Source organism: Sparus aurata, chromosome 13, assembly GCF_900880675.1.
Source record: "Sparus aurata chromosome 13, fSpaAur1.1, whole genome shotgun sequence".
NCBI classification, from domain to species: Eukaryota; Metazoa; Chordata; class Actinopteri; order Spariformes; family Sparidae; genus Sparus; species Sparus aurata.
Window position 1 is genome coordinate 24,556,124 of NC_044199.1, and position 19,947 is coordinate 24,576,070.

General features: G+C 40.8%; 1 protein-coding gene across 2 annotated transcripts; it reads left to right on the top strand.

Annotated features, from left to right (window-relative positions):
• Window positions 1-1,927: 1,927 nt before the first annotated feature.
• Window positions 1,928-18,409, top strand: mybbp1a (MYB binding protein (P160) 1a). 2 transcript variants are annotated; one of them, XM_030438547.1, is made up of 27 exons: window positions 1,928-2,182; window positions 2,876-2,971; window positions 3,417-3,500; window positions 3,588-3,662; window positions 4,504-4,611; window positions 4,809-4,999; window positions 5,190-5,357; window positions 5,650-5,767; window positions 6,877-7,166; window positions 7,285-7,395; window positions 7,483-7,608; window positions 7,788-7,994; window positions 8,276-8,384; window positions 8,552-8,645; window positions 9,489-9,649; window positions 9,935-10,045; window positions 10,257-10,457; window positions 11,168-11,341; window positions 11,513-11,670; window positions 13,149-13,283; window positions 13,759-13,837; window positions 14,416-14,547; window positions 14,658-14,726; window positions 15,754-15,867; window positions 17,306-17,407; window positions 17,511-17,635; window positions 17,838-18,183. In XM_030438547.1, exons 1-27 carry the CDS (start codon window positions 2,006-2,008, stop codon window positions 18,181-18,183), a joined length of 3,861 nt encoding a protein of 1,286 aa, XP_030294407.1. In that variant the 5' UTR covers window positions 1,928-2,005. The 2 variants fall into 2 exon arrangements, with proteins under 2 accessions (XP_030294407.1, XP_030294406.1); XM_030438546.1 differs by having other exon boundaries at window positions 1,929-2,182; window positions 9,486-9,649; window positions 17,838-18,409.
• Window positions 18,410-19,947: the final 1,538 nt, after the last annotated feature.

Sequence of the window (19,947 nt, forward strand, 5' to 3'; positions counted from 1 at the left end):
TCAGTGTGATGCTGTTCAATGTGATAATTTTTTTCCTGATACCTTTCAGTGTGACAGCTTAGTTTTTGATACCTTTCAGTGTGATAATTTTTATCCTGATACCTTTCAGTGTGACAACTTAGTTTCTGATACCTGTCAGTGTGATATTTTTTTTCCTGATGCCGTTCAATGTGATAATTTTTTTCCTGATACCATTCAGTGTAACAGCTTAGTTACTGATGCGTTCAGTGTGACAATTTTTATCCTGAGGCAGTTCAGTGTGACAATTTTTTTTTCTTAGGCCTTTTGGTCCGATGACAATTTTTTATGTGGCTGTTTGGTGCGAGTGTGACAGAGCTTTTCCTGAGACCTTATACCTTTTCATCTGAGGTCTGACGCTGAAGCCTGATCCTGAGGATGTCCTAAAATGTACACCGTACTTACGGATAAACTAATGAATATCTATTACAAATGTACTGAAAAACTGACCATCAGTTTTCAGGGCAGAGTGTTGTGAATTTAAGGGCTGTGCAAAAGGAAATGTTGTCCTGCTGATGGTTGAAAGGTCAGGAGGGTCACCAGAATTACTGCCAATCATCCTCTGGTGACCATGAAAGTCCATGGACCGACAATTTTGGTCTGTATTTCTCAAGAAATAGAAGAAGAAGAAGAAGAATCTTTATTCATGTCACATATCATACAATGTGTTGCTGTTTGGAGCAAACTGTATGTACAGGTTATTAGCTTTTGCACAGAAAAGGGCTCAGTCTTCAGAGATGGATGTTGAAGTCTTTTCCCATTTTACACTGGACACTGGATTGCGGTGAGTGCATTTCCTTATAAACATTTGCAAAGCCAATTTTTAATGGTCTGAAAAATGTGTTTATTACTTCCTTTTAACTTGCTGAACCTTTGAATTGAAAAAAAACAGACCAGCTTTGCAAGATAAAGCTTAAGCCAAATATCTGATTCAGACAGAGACGAAGAGTTAACCCAAATATAAACATAACTGCTGCCATGTAAAGTCATGTGGACAGGTGTGGTTTTAAAAAATCTCTCAATACATGGTTTTGTTTTTATCAAAACGCCTCCTTACCTGTTGAGCTTAACCAGTAGGTGATTTGTTAATTTTTAACAGGGGGGATGGCCCAATGGGAGCACCACCCTGCCCTGACATACCAATGTACGCCTCCCAAAGGACACTGTTGCAAGACACCTTAACCATAACTGTGACATTTCTAATTATACAATTCCATTTTATCCAGTTGTCTTCCTTCTCTACCTACTACCAGGGCTTAAAATATTCCGGCACCGTGCCGGATTTCCAGCGTTCGGCTGCGGGAAAGAAAATTCCCATTAAAAAAAAAAAAAAAGTCTTGATATCACTTGAGAGTTCATGAGTGCGTCTGCCAATGATGTGATGGGAACACAACTCTCGCTCTCTGAAACCAGAGTGATAGAGTAATGAGTAGAGTATGCTGGTCACCAGCAAGACCAGCATAGTTGTGTTTTGGTGTTGGTCTACGCTGTTTTTTCAGCAGGGTCATTATCCAATACAAGATTGCATCACAATTAAATTGCACTTGCAGCTATACCATACAGAACTGACACTACTGAAATCCATTATTATTATTATTATTATTATTATTATTATTATTATTATTTCCATGTCCGGTTTTCGGTTATATGCCTCAAATAAGGTCTGTGGCTACCGCAGGCTTGAGATGTTTACATATTTTGTTCGACTACATAAAACACATCATTAAATGCCCTACAATTTAAATATAAGGCGCGTTTGTTCACACGTGCCTCAATGAGACCACAGAGGTTGTAGGGGACGTTAAACGTCATTATAACGTCATCATATCGACTCACTTGTCCGATTTGTTTCATTTGTATTGTTCGATAAAGTTTTTTGTGACTGGTGAAAAAAAAGCGGAAATTTTGACCCGGAAGCAGTAGCTGCGCAGCGAGACACGTTTTCCTCCTGTAGCAGCATGGACTGCAGTCGCGGTTGTGTGATCAGATGTCTGTAGAGATGGTGGAGGTCTCAGTGAAAGCAGCCGTTCCGGTCCGGCCGACCGGGGTTCTGCAGCAGAACCGCGTCTTTCTCGACTTCTTCTGGGACTTGGCTAAACCTGATCAGGAGGTTCGGTTGAAGGCGATAGAAGACCTCATCAAGTACCTGAAAACAAACAACAAGGTGAGGCAATCTGAGATCAGTCTCTGTCACTGAGATGTGTAAACCCAGCATGGTTATCTTGTGAAGTTATGGAAACAGTAATAGGAGCAGTTGTGGTTATTGTAGCCGTTTATGAGCTTAAACACGAGCAGCAAAGCTACACTAGACTTATTCAGTGTTGCACTCAAAAGTCTTGGTTGCAATTCTTTGCTGAAATTGATCAAATGTGTTTGACACCTAAATTAACTATACTAAAAGTAATCTTTGTGCAGAGTGGGCTCTGTAAGTGTTGTTATCAATCATACCAGCTCATTTAGGTGATGAAATGATTTAAGAAGTAACATTTGTGAACCAATAAGTGTTTACTTCTGGAATCTAATCTTAAAGTAGCATTAAACGGTCATTAATGACATATGAAAGCATCAAACATGCATTTCAGATTATTTAGATGTAAAATGAATAAATAAATAAATAAATAGCATCATCAAATATAACGGTTAGATAGAATGTAAACTAATGTGTGATGCAGGGGTTTTCAAGGGGGTTACTCTATACAATCATTGTGATGATATCTATCAAAACTTGATTGACACCCTCCAACCAATCAGAATCAAGTACATATCCATAGCTTGGTATCATTCTATGAAAAGAGGTTTTACTGTACGCAGCCATGTCTGTGCATCATTTTTTGGTCCCTCTCTCTGTGAACTGCAGGCAGATGAGTTGGAATACACCTTTAAAAGGCTGGTGGATGGACTGGCTCACATCCGAGAGGCTGCCAGGCCTGGATTCAGCCTGGCACTAGGACAGGTGAGTGGAGACGACTACCAAAACCAGTTTAACCCAGTCTAAACCATTAATAAATTTCTTGCTGACTTGTATTTATACAGTGGGATCTAAAGGTCGGACGCCACATTTGAAAATCTCTGATAGTGTCACGTAAACCTTAAAATAATCAGAGGGTAAATGAATGTCAGAGAAGTCAAATTGTTACTAATGTACGTGTTTTGTACTGGTGATTGGCTGTCTTGAGGCATGCAGGAAAAAGTCTAGGTTTCACCCACATGTATGTAACATCTATTAGTATAGAAAAATGTACCGTATTTACAACAGTATCGAGATTTTTGTAACAACGTTAAGATAATGAATCCACTTATATAATAAGGATTTAATCAGCTAAAATTGTACTCTTTGATGAGGACAGAATTCTGAGTGGAGTATTGGGTTGAGCGTGACATGAGTTTTTGTTTTTCAGGTTTTGAGTGCCTTTGAAGACGTCTCTTTGCAGAGTGTACTCAAAAGAATCAAAGAAAAGCACAATTTGCAGACGGTGAAAAAGGTGAGTGTGTGCGATGTTTTTCTCTCTCAGCACTAAAAGCTTTACGAATGAGCTGTGTCAATGTTGAGGGTTTCTCTTGTTTTTCAGAAACTGGTCAGAAGTGCGTTGTTTGGAAACTTGTTTGGCGTCCTCGCCCTTCATCAGTCTGGCCGCATCTCTACAGTGAGTATAAAAACAAATCTCTGGACTGTCTGCTGTTAAATTGCTTTGTGGGTGATGTTATATGGGCTGTTCGCTTTGAGAAAAGGAAGAAGAGTGTGTGGAATAAAAAAGACAATATCTCTGGTTCTGCATCATCTTGTTTAATTAAACTTTCCATTGTGAGTCTTGACAGTGGTAAAGAAGGGGGGAGACAAAATGACATTCCTCATTCTTTGTAAAAATGTATTTTCAAGTTATGCTCAGTCTAATATGAGCCATGGAAAGGAGGCAAGGAAATCAATACAGAAATGTGATAATAGCATCATGAACGTTTTTATTGTTGGATTGTAAGACGTTTATGAGCACTTAAAAGAAATGTGTTTTTAGTGTGTGACTGCTTCAGAATATTAATGAAGGATCAAGCCTAGTTAACAGCTTAAAAAGTGAATTATTGACTCTTAATAACTGCATAATAAAATCTGTATTTACTGTAATAAAGCAACAAAGATCTTAGAAAAGATTTAATAATAATGACATGATAGGTGACTTGCTATTATGATGCTATTTTTCACACATTATTTATGTTCCTGCTAATAAGCATTTTAGAAGGACTTATAAGGGCCTTATTACCGATTAATTCATGCATATTACAAGGACAGTAATATAAAGTCCTTGTCGCTGTGAGAGGAGCGAGGAGTAAATGACTTGGCTCCACATCAAAGGCCTTGATGAGTCTCTGCATTGGCAAGGTCCTTTGTTCCCTGCCTCCGGGATTACAGCACATCTCTCCCCGTGCTGCCAGTGAACAGAGTTCGTATATGTGTGTCTTGTGATCTCTGAGCACTGTCTTTTGTTTCTTCAGGAGCCGCAGGTGGTGCTGGGATGTGTGCAGCTCCTCCAGAGCCTCAGCCAGCACAGACAACACCTGAAGGACCTGCCCACCAAGACCATGACAGACATCCTCAATGAGGTGACACCTGCTGCACAGATGCACCTTTAATCTTACAGGGGTCATATATCCGTCATAATAATATATACACGTACAGTTTAAATTTGAACTTTTAGATCCAAAATTTCACCTTTTTTTTTTTTTTATCTCTGAAACGTTGAAAACACATCCAGCCATTTCTTTCTAAAACAAATTCATGCGTATGTCTTGTCCGTCAGATCTCAGAGGAGGTTTTTGAGGAGGTCCTTCTCAGTGCCCTGCAAACTGACCTGGCATCAGCCTTCAGTACGCCAGAGCAGCTACAGCTGCTGCTGGTGGCGCTGCAGCGCTTCCCACAAACCCTCAAACCAAAGAAACTCAAGAAGCTGCTGGGCTCCACAACCATCATCAACGCAGACAACATTCCCAAGTAAGAACACATCTCTCGCACATGTTCTTTTACTTTAGCTTTTTCAATATACCCTTAACTTTTAATATTAGCTTCTATTCATCTGCATGATCTCAGCTCATCCTACACTTATGCAAACTATGCACCAGTTTCCTAGCTACATCTAGCTCCAGTGTTGAAAATCTAAGCGACGTGTGCTGTTGTGTGGCAGATTGACAGAGGTAATGAAGATGGCCGCCCAGTCAGTGAAGAAGGAGCGTGTCCTTCCAACGGTGGTCCTGGACCTCCTGAAGCTCTCTCTCAAGGAGGACAGCTTCCAGCTCTTCTGGAATAATGCCATCATCAATGGCATGTTGAAGGAGCAGCCGGGGCCAGCACAGTGAGCACTCGGGCCCTCATGGAGGGAACAGGGGGGCTGAGAAACACTAATTGTAACATACAGAGCTCAGAGTTGAAATTGTTGTTAGAGTCCTCTTGTTGCAATCGTGATTTAGAATTATGTATAATGGCAGAACTCAGGTTCTGATATTAATGCTGTCTTTCTCTTTTGATTCTGCACACTTCTTTATCATAAATCCTTATTATATTTTTAAATATATTATATATTCCATTTTCCAGTCTTGTTTCCGGTTGACTACGCTGTGCTAACAAGTTTCCCTTTACTGTCTCAGTTACCTGAGCTTCCGTCTGCTGGGAAGTGCCCTGCCTCTCCTGTCTATTGCCCAGCTGAAGGCGGTTTTGTCTGGAGAGGTGATAACGCTCTACGGGGAGCACGTGGTGTCTGCTCAGGTCAGTCTCGTCCACTGTACCCATCAGGTTACACTCTTCAACTGGGAGGATCTAAGACAGCTTTAGCATAGGTTAACATTAAAACAAGTTGTGTCTGTTTGTTTACAAAATGTTTTTTTGTTTTATGTGTGTTATGCAGTCTGTCAAATCATAATAAATGTAGAGTTGAAATAACCATGGCCTTTTATTAGGTTAACATTCGAGAAAGGCTTTTAGTTCTAATTTTCAGTCCCAGTTCAGTTTCATAAACACAGCGACAGTCATGTCACTTTGGCTTTTTCCCTGAACAATGTTGAATGAAACTCGATTCATATCAACACTGAATCTCTATATTAAAAGTCTTGCGGCTTTGCCTTTTAAATGTAAAAGAAAAGAAAAAAATCAGGAAAAGTTCAGTTTTGTTGACAGAAGCTTAATATTGATCCAGCATTCAGCAAAAAAAGGAAATATTACTTTGTTAATAGATACTCAGAAGAACCCTTTTTAATAGACAAATGGCTTTGTTAAATGTTTAATCATTTCATGGCGACTTATATCAACTTTTAACAACTTGTGGGTTTCCATGTTATGAAAAATCTTTCATTTTTCATAACATGGATGTGATGGACTCATAATAAAAGAAACAACAATCCATCACATCTGCAAGTGTAAATGTTGGGAGGTGGCTGTGAAAACTGATTTTGATGCAGATGCTCTGCAGCTTCTTTCAGACGGACCAGTGGAGACGCCATGACATCCTGATGAATGAGCTCAAAAACTAATTAAATGTCTTCACAGAATGTTCACAGTCTAGCAACCAAAAGGTTCATCCTATAAATGGCTTATAATGACTTTCTATAACATTTTTAATAGCATATATTATATTTACAGAGGGTTACTTATAAAGTAGTTTTATCAAAAAGTGGTGATACATCTGCCAGTTTTATACAATTACTGTAGGTATCAAACAAAATGACGCGCTCTCAGTAGAGAGTTAATTGTCAATTATTGCAACTACAGCAGTATTAATGAAAGTACTTGAGTTATCTGTTTATAGGGGTATGGTCTCATCCTTGGTCAGTCTGTATAATTTTTTAAAAGGGTCTCATTCATTTCCTTTTCTCTTCCAGAAACCAGACCGCTTCAAACTGGCCCCAGAGATGGACACCTACGTGTCGGACTTCTTGCAGGCCTGCCAGGATCCCGACAAACAGCTGGCAGTGATGGTGGGCTTCTCCTCGCTAACCAACCAGGGCTACCCCGTGGTGCCGTCGGTGTGGAGGGTGGTGCAGCACCTGCAGCCTGCAGCTCTGCAGCACTACGTGGAGTGGCTGAAGAAGATGTTCCTGCAGCCTGAGCTGGACAAACTGCTGGACTTTAGCACTCGCAAACAGAAGGACAATCAGGAAGGAAAGGAACAGTGAGTGTCTGATCTGTCTGAGAATCTCAACTCTGGTCCTGTCTGGTCTGCTGACCCTGAACAGGAAGGTGATGGGATGGAAACTAGATGACTGTAACTGTTGATTGTCCTTTCTCAGGAAGGAGAACTCCATATTCCGCCTGAGGAAGTGGATTGTTGCTCGACTCTCCTCCATCATTGATAACCACCAAGTGAAGAGGCAGGAGGATCTCATCATGGACATGGCCAGGTGAGATCTATCATAGTTGAGCAGTGTCAAAGTCTTAGTGTTTGATGAATAGACGACCATCAGCTGGTGTTATTGTTTCTCTTCCAGGTTCGTCTTCTTCCACGCTTTCTTCAGTGCCAAGAAGGCTTCAGCCGACATCCCAGAGACGATGGAGAAGCTATCCATCCCACTGGATGATAGAACAAGAGGAGTGCTCATCAATTCTTTCTTTGGGTGAGAGATTCAATCTTTTCTATTCTGGCTCCAGCTTGCTACTAAATAGCAGCCACTGATTATTGTTATTCCTCTTAGCCTTGGTTAAAAGCAAATGTAAAGATGACATTAGAAGACAGGCAATTCCAAAAGGCTGTTTAATTGTCTCATCACTATTTGTCTTTCTGTCCTCCCTCCAGGCTCCTCCTGTCCATGCACCACCTGCCGCAGACAGAAGACTCTTCCGAAGACGCCGCCATCAACCAAAAGCGGCCGCTGGGTGTAACAGCTGATGGCACCATGTGGATCTACCAACTGGTCCAGTACGCCCAAGTCCTGCTTAGCCAGCCAAAACACGCCCAGAGCAGCAAGCCCTTCAGCCCTGAGCAGAGACAGGCCTGGGACAGGTAGGACAACAGAATCTCCTCCAGCCTAAGAGATAGCAATATAGGTTTTAAGAAATAATTCAGTTTATTACAACTTGTATCTTGTTTTTGTTAGTTTTGCCATAAGTTTAAATTTATAACAACACTGAACTTTACAAATTGTTTTTTTATATATATATTTTTGTTGATTAATATGGAACAAACTAGATGAACACAACTTACACCCCTGTATCTGTTTAAAAAGTGCCACTGAATGAGGTAGTAGCATTTTTTATCACACCTTTACACACATGTTCCTACAGTATGCTGGAGTCGGTGTCAAACCTGAGGAAAAAGGCAAAGAAAGGCCCTACTGCAGAAAACACAGCCTTCCAGCAGCTCTTCCTGTTGGTCGGCATGCACTTCTTCAAGGTACAGCATACCTGAAGAGTCATGATGTACAGTAGTGCTGTCTTGATGTTGCTGTTATGTTTGTAAGGAGTACTGTGGTTTAATCCCAAACTGCCAACCTGGGAACGCCATCTGCTGACACAATGAAACATTGTCATGGCCACTGACAACTGTATTTTCTCCTGAAGGCCCCTGAAGAGCTGCTGGACATCATGAAGGACCTGCAGAGCTGTGTGGACAAAGCTCAGGAGAAGAAGGCCAAGAAGAAAAAGAAGAAAACAGGTGAGGCCTCTCACATGAACGTGATGATACTATCTCCATCATCCTTTCATGTCTTAATGTTCCATTAGGATTTATTGCCACTGATATAAATCACAAGTGGTTTGCAGATGAGACAAGCATGTCATCTCCTCTTACTGAGATGCAACAGATGAGTCTCCTTCAATAATCTGTCATTCTGCTCATTCTTGACACTTTGGAAGTGTACACTTTGTGTAGTAATCAGTAACAGTATGGTGTGGTTTGATTTAGTTGTATTGTTTTAGAGTTGCTCAGTGATGTAATAACCCTTGAACACATGTTAACTCTAAAAACATAGCATAAACAGACAGTTTTGTTCGCTAATGAAGAACATGAGATGTGGTTGAAAGCTCCGTAAAGTGAGTTAATAAACCTTGAACCTCGGAGCTCAAATTTCGCTTTTATCTATTCACTATTCACTCACTTTTTCATACAATTAAAAATGGAGATAGTTAAAGTTGCACTGAGCAATATTTTTAGATTATCATTCGATCACTGAAAATCGTGTGTGACAGGGGTTGTTTTTATTTACTAACCACTTGGCTGAGCAGTTCCCCTCAGATCTAGAGAGGTTTTTTGGGTTTTTTTTTTTTTTAGCATCGTTCAACTCATAGATTAGATTTTATATCTCCCACATGTCCTGTTTTGGTGCACTCTCATCGCCCTTATCAGCTTGTTCCCAGACACAGCTGTCCATAAAAGTGAATAAGGTGACATTATGCCAGATATTCTGATTATGTCGTGTTTGGCTGCCCCTACAGTGGTCAAAAAACAGTGAATGCTGCCTTAAAGTGTGTGAATGTGTGTGTCTTTTGCCCGAAGCAGTCACAGATCAGGAGGAGGAGCCTGAGTGGGTGGAGGTGATGGTGGACATCTTGTTGTCCCTGCTGTCCCAGCCGAGCCGACATATCCGACAGGTCTGCAAAACGGTCTTCTCCTCCATCTGCCCCAACGTTACTGCCGCAGCCCTTACCGCCATCTTAGATGTAAGTAACATGTAGATTGTCATTCATTGTCTAACACTGTGAAGTGGATTAAGTTATGCCTGTAAACCTGTGATCTTAAAACATAATTTTATTTAGAAATCGGCCCAAGCTCAAGTCCAATTACTTCACATTTCTCCCGTACACAACTAGATCACAGTAGAACTTAGAGGGATGGATGCATTTCTTGCACTCACAACTTCTAATTGTATTAAAAGTCACTTGGGTCATGTATTTTGTGAAAGCTTTGTAAGTAATTCTAATCATGGTGTTTTGGGCTCTGTGAAGGTCCTGGACCCAGAGAAGGATGAAGAGGACAGCGCTGTGGTCGTCACTGATGACAACAAAACCCAGAAGAAACCAGATGACGAAGATGACGAAGATGATGAGGAGATGGAGGTCAGTTCTTGTTTTACATATTTACTTTGTCACCTCAACAATAACATTGTCTTATACATTGTGTAACATTCTACCCAGACCCCATATGCTCAGCCTTTTATTTACTGATTCCACAATAAATCTTTACTGTTAAAGGCAAGCTTTTGTTCTGTTTCCGAAGAAACCTTTGACACTGAAATCCTAAAACTTGTGGGGTTTTTTTCTCTGCCAGGATGAAAAGTCTGACGGATCAGACGATGAGGATGAGGATGATAAAGATAAGGACGAAGATGATGAAGATGGGGACGAAGATGATGAAGATGGGGACGACGATGAAGCAATGGAGGAGGAAGAGGAGGCGATGGAGGAGGGAGAGGTGGACCAAAGTTTCCGTTTGGAGCTGATGAAGGTCCTGCAGCAGCAGAACGCTCTGGTGGGTTTTCAGGTTTTCAGCAGGTCCTTTTGTCAGCAGTTTGTGTGTTCAAGTATAAGCATGCTAACAAGCTAAAGTAAGATGGTGAGCATTGTTAACAATAAACCAGCTACATCAGCATCAGCTTGTTAGCATTTACCGAAAAGCACTGTTTTGTCTGTGTACAGCATCACAGAGCTGCTAGCATGGCTTAAAGTTTTTTGGGGGGATGTGTATCTAACACTCTAGCCAATTATTACATATTCTTTAGAGTAGCTTTACATACACTGAGCTCATTACCAATAACCATCTACTGCACCTATCGACTGTTTAGAAGAAGTGGACATAGCCATTGTGAGGTCACATGTTGGTCTTTGGACTACAGTTTTGTAACTTTGAGTTTGGGCATTTTCACACTGCCCAACACTGAACATAATGTTCACTGCTTGTCAGAGCATAAACTCATTAGGAAACCATTTGCTATGGTAATAAATCAAGTGAGCAGTAGGGTCATTTTCTTATAAGCTTACACACAATCAGAATTCTTCTTGGAACGAATGGAGTTGTTCCAAGAAGAATCATTTAATCGTGTCTCTCATGTAGAGAGGCTTTAGATGAGGTTAACAGAAGCATATACGTCAGATCCATGTTCACCAGCCATGATCAGGCCACAGCAGAAAAGGCAGTGTTCCATTGTGGTTAAGTTCTTTGTTGTGCTGTCCGTTATTCAGGCCACAGAGGAGGACGGCAGCGACGATGAAGATCTGGATGATGAAGCCATGATGGAGCTGGATAAGAGTCTGGCTGCACTGTTCTCAGAGCAGAAGAAAAAGACTCAGGCCAAGAAGGACGAAAAGACAAAAATACAGAAAGAGAAGACGCTGGTCCGAGACTTTAAGATAAAGGTACCTTATCCTCTGTTCTCTGAACTTGAAAACACTATGGAAAATGCTTGTTTGCTTAGTTCAGAGTATAAACACATGGAAAAACCCAGCTCCATCAAAAGTTGAGACATACACCTTCTACTACAAACAAAGATGTCTTACTCCCTTGTTTGTCTTTTCCTAATGTTGTAGGTGTTGGACCTGGTCGAGGTGTTCGTGGCCCGGCAGGCTGGCAGTCCTCTTGTGCTGGGTTTGGTGGAGCCTCTGCTCAACATCATCGACCAAGGAATGAGCTCCGACAGCGACCAGCAGGAGCAGGACTTCCTCCGCCGAGCTGCAGACATCTTCAGGTAATGCACTTAAAGCCCCTGTACGGAGTTTTTAACTGGATATAGAAAAGTCTCTGGTTTCTGATGATGTGTCTCTGTTACCTACAACAGCAAATGAGCCCATCAGCGTGAAGATACGCTTTTTCTAAGTAGTCTAATTCTATACCTCTGAAAGGCATTGGTCGGGTCGGACCACTGACGAAACGATTTACGGCAGTCAGACCGGAACTGACGACATTCAGGATACGGCCAAAGTGATACGGCATAGCTGTTTTGTTGCTACGCTAGCCAGTGCTAACCGAGCTAAAACTTTTGTCATGGCTGATAATGAGACAAAGAAAAGAAAAAGAATTCGAACCGAAGACCAACGAAAGGCAGAGAGGGAATCCGATCGAGCTAGGGCTAAAACACGGATAAACATTGGCGATTCCTTCCAGAGATGGAGAGAGTTGCGGGGCTTGAAGGGAGGGTCGGATCCATAATTCGCCCGATTCCTCCTAGACAGGTTTGTAAATTTTATTTCATTTATGAAATGTAATGCGGGACGTAGTTTACAGCAATACATGAATTCATGTTGTTACAACAAAGCTGGCTAACATTACCACTAGATTAGCTCTAGTTACTACACTCGTGAAAACGACAACAAAAGTCTTAGATCACGCATCCATTTCAGCTGTGTGTATGCTTCAGCCCAGCCGACCTGCAACGATGCATCGGTAATATCCTCTGTCAATATAAATGATTCAGTTTCTTACTTAGAACAAAACATCCATCACAATCACTGTGACTTTGCTGTAACGCTAGCTCTGTAGCACCGTGGGTAATATATATAGCTGGGAAATTGCAGTGCAGCAGCAGCATTACTTTGTTTCACCGGCGGCATATTATATTAAGTAGAAATACAAATAGACACATTACCTCGTCCATATGCACGCTGCAGATACCTGCTAAAAAAAAAAAAAGTTTCCAAAGCAAGTCCCGTCGTCTTTCCGACGTTTCCAAAACAAATCTACACGCGCCGGCCAGACAAACGTCTTCACGACAGTGGGCGCTAGAGCTCATGGGAAATGCAGTCTTCATTCCGGCAAAACACTTCCGCTTTCGTCCAGCTGGGCCGCCAAAATCAACACTAAATGAAAAGTCTGTACAGGGGCTTTAAGCAGATGTATTATGTTTGAAACGCTCATTCCAGATTGTGTCCAGCAATGTGATGTCCCCTGCTCAGATGTTTACCAGCATTTTTCAAATTAAAAGCTGGTGTTCGAGCATTATGCTGTTTGGGAGAAACATGTTCACTTAATATCTCAGTCATTGTGGGAGACATTGCAAGTCTGTCTTCTTTATGGTCATTTTTTAAAATAATTATTGCATCGATATAAATAACACTTTTGATCGTACAGGTTATAGATATATCAACTACAGCCTACATGATAAATGGTGTTGGCATCTATTGATTAAAATGTGGAATTAATGTGTGTGTGTGTGTGTGTGTGTTTCAGGAACCAGCTGTGCAGGTCTAAGGTTTATTGCAGGACTGTTGGTGACAGACAGGGGGAGCTCCATGACCTGCTTGACAAACTCATGACTAAAACCCAGAAACTATCCGACTCCTCAGTCTCCCTCTACTACTTCAGGTACAACTCACTTTCATAGGATTTATATCAACAGAGGAAATGGATGGTGATATTCATAACATGACTGATGATACCAGACAAGTATATGTGAGCTGGAAATAAGAGAATCATTTGAGATAACACTTTAGCTTACTTTTATATCTGCCAGACCCTAGAACATCACTTTGTTGATCCCCTGACTGATCCTAATAAATGAACCATCATATCCACAGACCAGTGCTTTTTTTGTAGTAGGAGTGGTGTTATAAGGCGTTTACATGGCTTTACATATACTTGACAAAACCATCTCAACTCAAGATCCACTTCACTGGCGTGTGACAGTCTTCACGAGAAGATTGAGTTTTTGTTTTACTCTGCAGGATGTTGAAGCTCTCCATCATTCTGGTCTGCATTGACTCGAAAGTCTGTTTGTCAGATGTCCAAATATTGTGCCTTCGGTGGTTTTATATTTTGCTGATGTTAAACTGCCTTGCAGTGCTTCTCTGTATGTGGTGAAAGTGCTGCGAGGAGCCCCACCTGCTGAGACCAAAGACGACAAGGCGGAAGCAACTGACGTATGTTTTTTTCACACGCTGATTAATTTGTCACCTGATAAGATCATTAGTAGTTAGTCAGGAGAGAGTAAAACACCAGGAAGTCAATCTGCTAATGTCCTAATGATGCAGTGTGTGAGTTGAAGCTGCCACAAATGGTACAAAATGACATTTAAAGTAACATTTACTGAAAACCGATCAGACACAGGTCAGACTGAACTTTTCTTGCGTTCTTAAGTCACAAGGCTGGTCAGTAGACAGATGGTAATTAAATATTTACATGGTATGCAAAAGTTACCGTTGCATTGTCCAGCTCTGCACCAGATAAATCCCAGGTCTGTCCCTGTCTTTTACTGGGTCAGGAAGTGGGTCAGTCCTGAAAACTTGGCCCCCTTTCAGAGTGTCTTCCTCACCAAAATGTATTGCTTTTTTGATAGATGATGTTTCATTGAAGTCATTTTCTGAGCAAAATTGCATTACATTTAGTTCCTTAAATGCTGCTGTTTTGTTATCCTTCCATGCTCTTCTTACATTGACTGTGTTATTAAAGAGTATGCTTCCTGATGTGTTGTTTGATCTGTCACGGTGTGCGCGTGCAGTTGAGGTTCATGGGAAACGTGGATGTGGATCGGGTCTCCGCTGTCTTCAGAGAGGCTCTGAGCTCCTTCCTGAGCAAGAGGAAGAGCCCTCTGACCACACAGATGTTCACAGACTTGTTCAACAGATTCCCGGTGAGTACAACAACACATCTCAGAGGTACAGAAGTACGTTCAGCTCATCATGCAGACAGAAGCCATGTCTCTGCTGGCAGTATCTAATTGAGCTTGTGTGTTACTTCCAGGTTTTGTGTGTGAACCTGTTGGATGCAGTGACACAGCACATCACATCTGCGGTCCGAGTGCACCAACAGGTAAAGATCTATCACCCTTTTCCACAGCAGGAACCGTTAATTAGGAGAATTCCTGACTTGCAACTGAGAGAGAAAAAAAAGAAGAGGAATTAAATTAAAAGCTAAGCTTGATTTAGTGTGAATGCTTCTGGTAAAAAAATTACTAAGAAAACATCAAAGTGGCGCAAGAGTAAATTAAACATAACAACACAGTTGGTATTGTGGTCTCCAAAGGTCATGTTTCAAATAAATCTGTGATTTTAAATCCTGTAAGTTTCCTGGTAAAGATAGAACATGTCAGTCAGTGCAACAGAGTGGAACATTTATATGTTTATAATGGTTTTTGACTCCAATGGAGCTCAATGACACTGAATAATATATTTTATAAGTTCATGGACACACTGACAACACTTGTTAGTCAGTTGAGTTCTGGGCACCTTAAACCTAGACTGTCTCCCTAATACACACAGCCTATTAAATGTATAACTCTCTTTCCTTAGCTGTCAGGTTGGTGACTCCTGCATTACAGTATTGTTTATTAGACGAGACATAACCTTACTGGTCATATTTGGGCAGCTGTATAAAAGGGCAAACTACTGAGTCAGTCCCTCTTCTGTCGGTATTAAGCACCAAACTACCAGAATCACAACTAGGCCCCTAGTTTTGCATTAAGTCAAATAACTGTGTTGAATCAGCTTTAACATGTAAGTTGTGAGATTAATCCACCATTAGTTACAAAAGAGGCTTTTGGTATGTGGTGAAAATAGATGACATTACATATTGGCCAAAACTATTTAATGTAGTCCTAACACGCTCCACCAAATCAAACCTCGGTAAATCATTTCTAACCGTCCACCCAAACTGCACCACCACAGCAGCTGAGTCATAGCAACCTGTCAGTTATCAGTAATTATTTGAATACTTTTGACAAACACAATAGAGAACATCCTCCCTCCATCGCAGCTGCCAGATAACCATTTAATCGCAGCCTTTTCTGCTATTATGCACATCAGACTTCCTGTTGATGGACATTGTTCTGTGTTTTCAGGGCCAGGCATGCGTGCTGGTGTTGCGGGCGATGCAGAGCAGGGATGTTCAGCAGCTGCTGAGCGGCGCTCCGTGGACGGAGCTCTGTGTTAAGGTTACGGGTCAGCTGGCAGCGGTAGGTCGACACGGCTCTGCATCTCAGTCGCATCACAGATTAACATTGAGCACTCTAGTGTATAAATATCACTGAATATATTGGAGCTGCATTTATAAACAGGGAGTTAAGAAATTGAATCAGTTGTTTAGGTAATTTTATAGCAGTACAACAGCTTGAATAATTTCCTTTCCGTTCCTATACCCAAACTCAGGGTATCTGCACATATTAATGCAATACCACTGCTCTCTCTTTCCTAATTAAAGTTCAGTAAACCTCTGAACAGATTAAAAATAATTTTCTCTATCTAAGGTAGCATGAGGCTATAACTACATGTCAGTTCTTCACTAAAATCAGGGACGTTCATGCACAAACACCCTTTAGGCTTGTGCAGATTTTAATTATTTTGTTCTAAGAGGTTTATGAAATTGTGTTCTGCCGTGATGAACGATGATTAGAGGCATTGCTGCACTCACTGTCCTCTGTGTCTTCAGGACAGCTGAGGGTAAAGACATGCATACCAGTAATTACATGCTCCTGTAATTCTTCACCAATCCACCTCACCTCTGTGATGCCCCATCTTTTTCCTCCTACACAGAAATGGACCTTCCAAACAACACTTTTGCAGTTGCCAAAAAATTGTTGTTAACGAGAAGTAATGATGGTGCTGCTCTCCTTTAGAGGTTTTTAAAGCATATCAAAAAAACAGTTTTATTCAGGCAACGTTTCAGAATGTCTGTGGTAGAAAATGCTGAATCACTGTTAAATCATCTGTTGCATAACTCAAAAGGGGCACTGCAACCTTTGACGTGGGAGAAGGTGTAGACTGTCCCGTCATAAAAATCTAAATGACCCCTAAAGACCTTCGATTGTCAATTTTTTTTTGAGATATGCTCAGTTGAAATTGGCTTTGACTGGATTTAGTGTGTAGTTATGTAGTTTTCAGGAAGGAATTTTAATCTGAGGAGAAAGTGCTTTATGGTTAAGTAAATTAAATAAACAAACTGTCCTTATTGTCATGACTGAATAAGCAAACCAACCTTCAAGGAAAACACAATTTCATACTGTTTTACTTTGTTGCTATGTGGCGGACCCTGCCACATTTTTCAGCTTCAAACAGTGTTCTGAGGACCTTGTTTTCATCTGAGAACAGTTTGTTCAATCACTTATGGAAATACAATATATACTGTTGTAAATATTAAAATTCTGAGTTTGAATGTCTTCTCTAAAACTACATAATGCCCCTTTTAAAGATAACCAAAATGACCATTTCATAATTTATCACACCTTACCTTACATCCACCTACTAAACATTTACTATGTAAGCATATAATAAGTTATCTTTAACACACTTTAATATAGTTTTACGCTAATATAAGTAGTTGTCACTTCTACAGTACATAGTTGATGATAAGAACAGCGTGGATGGCAGTCTAACCCCAACATTTTCTCCTCTCAGAGTCTTCAGCAGGTTGGTGAAACAGAAAGCAAGGTGATAAAGGAGAAGGTGTTGAAAACCCTGGAGCTCTGTCAGTTCCTTGTCAAGCATGTTCACCAGCAGGTAGGTGGACGGATGACTGTGGCGATAAAATCATGCGAGTTCACTGATTGATGTGGTTTCAACCCAGACTAAAGTCTGTGCTTCTCTTGTCTGTGCTATGTAGAAGCTGTCTGTGGACCTGGAGCCCCTTAAGAAAGTCCTGCAGTCCCTCACCAGCATGATCACTTTCAAGAAGACCGGAAAGCTAGAGGACACTTACTGGGCCGTGATGAAACACTTCGGAGTCATGTGAGTTAATATGTCAGCGTCTCTGGAGTAACAAGCTCTGGAGGAGGCTCTCATGCAGTGTGGTGCATGCACATAACAAAACAGGGAGGAATCAGGTTACACAGATTATAACCAGGTTTATTTTAAACCCACGTAAACGTGCAGCATTGTATTGAAGCCATTTTGTTGACCTTTTTATTTCTTTTCATTCTGACAATCACAGGAAACCCAAAGTTGAAAAGACGAAGCCTGACAAGAACGCTGAGCAACAGCAAGTTTCCAAGAAGAAGAAAGGTTTTCTACCGGAAACCAAAAAGCGTAAAAAGCGCAAGAATCCTGTTTTAGAGCCAGCAGGAGAAAAGCCGACATCCACAGACAAACCGGGAGCAGACAAAGGACAAGGCAAAAAGAAACATGACAAGAAGACAAAACAGAAACGACAGGCCGATGGCGCGACTGCTTCTCAGCCCAGCCCAGCCAAGAAAAGCAAGACACTGTCTGAGAACAAGCAGGCCAAGAAGAAGAAGAAGAAACCTAAACAGAAGAAAGAGGGAGGAGGGAAAATGTAAAGTGGACATTTCTATTTAAATGTTAATTTCTTTTTAAAGAGGTTGTGTTTGGTCTGTTGATTTTCTACTGTCCATGGTTCAAAAAAATATTTTGTTTCAGTATGAGATATTGTTATACATATTGAAAACTTGAAATGTGTGAGAAGTGAATTGATACAGATTTTTTTCCTAACATGTGACTATTGATTAAAAAAACAATAAATTAATTTCTCTTCCTGAAAATCCATCACAACTCTACTCCTACTTCAGCTTCTTGAGTCACAGGTTATGTACAAGTCGAGTCGAATCCTTAAAGAAGGCAAGTCAAGTCACTTGTTCCCCATCGAAAACATTTCCATCTTACCTTTTTTTATAAAGAGAATCGAGACAAGGTACTGGTACCTGTCAAATAATGTTATTGACCAATTTGTTTAACCAGTTCAAAAAGTTTTACAAAGAGTTGTAAATAAACACTTGTGACAAGAGTCATGGTCCCACAGGTCATTCCAACCTACAGACAGAATGTAAGTGTTTGACAACTCGATCGAACTTTACCTTTTATGATCACTTCCTTCAGACCACTTTTTGCAATTAAAAGGATGGTCTCTATTTTTAAGGTTGAGAAGTCCCCTGTCACAGCCAGGATCTGAAAATACCATGACTTTAGTGTTCTCACTTCTGGCTCTGGTCCTAAGATTGGTCCCTAACCCTCCAAGTGAAAGATCTTAAGAGGATTTGCTTTAAACTCACCTGCTACAGGATAAACAAAGGTAAAATGCACATCTTAGCATTTAGTAATGTAGTAAAAACCAAGAAGAGACCATTCATTATTAACTGTAAAATGAACATTCACTCGACGAAAATATAAACAGGACTTCTTAGGACTTCTTTTTATGTACACAAAAAATGTATTTCTCTTCAATGTTGAGCAGCAGTTAAAATCCTTGTAAGTGAGCACGGGCAGGAATGGCATATCAAGAGCTGATTAATGGACACGATTAGCATTGGACTGGTCACAATAAAATGACTATCTAAAATGTACAATTTGATTTTGGGGGAAGACATTGAAAAGGCACAGAAATATGGATGTTTGTGTCTTGATATGCCACATCTTTCCAGACAGTTGGATGGATGGATCATGATGGCAATGGAGGAGTGCTTTCTTACAAGGAACTGCTCAAAATAAAGAGATAAATATTGTGGATTGTTCACAGTAAAAAACAGAATGTAGTGGGACTTTTATCTGAGAATGTGTTGCCTTTTTAGTAAAAGAGGTGAAGTAAAAATGTAATTTGTCACTGAATGGCATCTTGTCTAGACCTGCCGGGCATAATGTTTGTCATGACTAGACTGAACCATTACTGAAAGATCTGGGAGGACCTGAGTCTTAAGTCACTTCTCTGCGACACAGTACCTGTTACACAAGGTTACATAACATTCTTATTAGGAAAAATGTCACTGTCCTCAGCAGAGGATTTGATGTTGCAAGACTTTGTGCTGCACACTACGGTGAGCAATCACACAGAACCCTAATTCAGCTGTCAGAAATAAGATGCAGTGTCCCACAAATGGATTACTATACAGGACGTGAAGGTATGTGGCAGTAAATCTACAGGAATGCCATGCAGGCTGCAGCCCCATTCATCAGTTCTCTCATCTCAAAGCCCCTCTCCACTTCAGGAGCTTTCAGTGGTGGGTATCAACAGGAACCATCTCACATCTAATAGAAATTAGCCACTGTACAGTGCCTGCCCAGCACCAAATGGTGAACATAGTCGAGCATTT

What these genes read in the sequence shown, in the direction of transcription:
- mybbp1a (XM_030438546.1), top strand. Translation starts at nt 2,006, where the DNA reads ATGTCTGTAGAGATGGTGGAGGTCTCAGTGAAAGCAGCCGTTCCGGTC. An exon ending in TCAGCCTGGCACTAGGACAG is followed by an intron (nt 2,972 to 3,416) that starts GTGAGTGGAGAC and finishes TTTGTTTTTCAG; the next exon opens with GTTTTGAGTGCCTTTGAAGA. An exon ending in GTCTCCCTCTACTACTTCAG is followed by an intron (nt 13,284 to 13,758) that starts GTACAACTCACT and finishes ACTGCCTTGCAG; the next exon opens with TGCTTCTCTGTATGTGGTGA.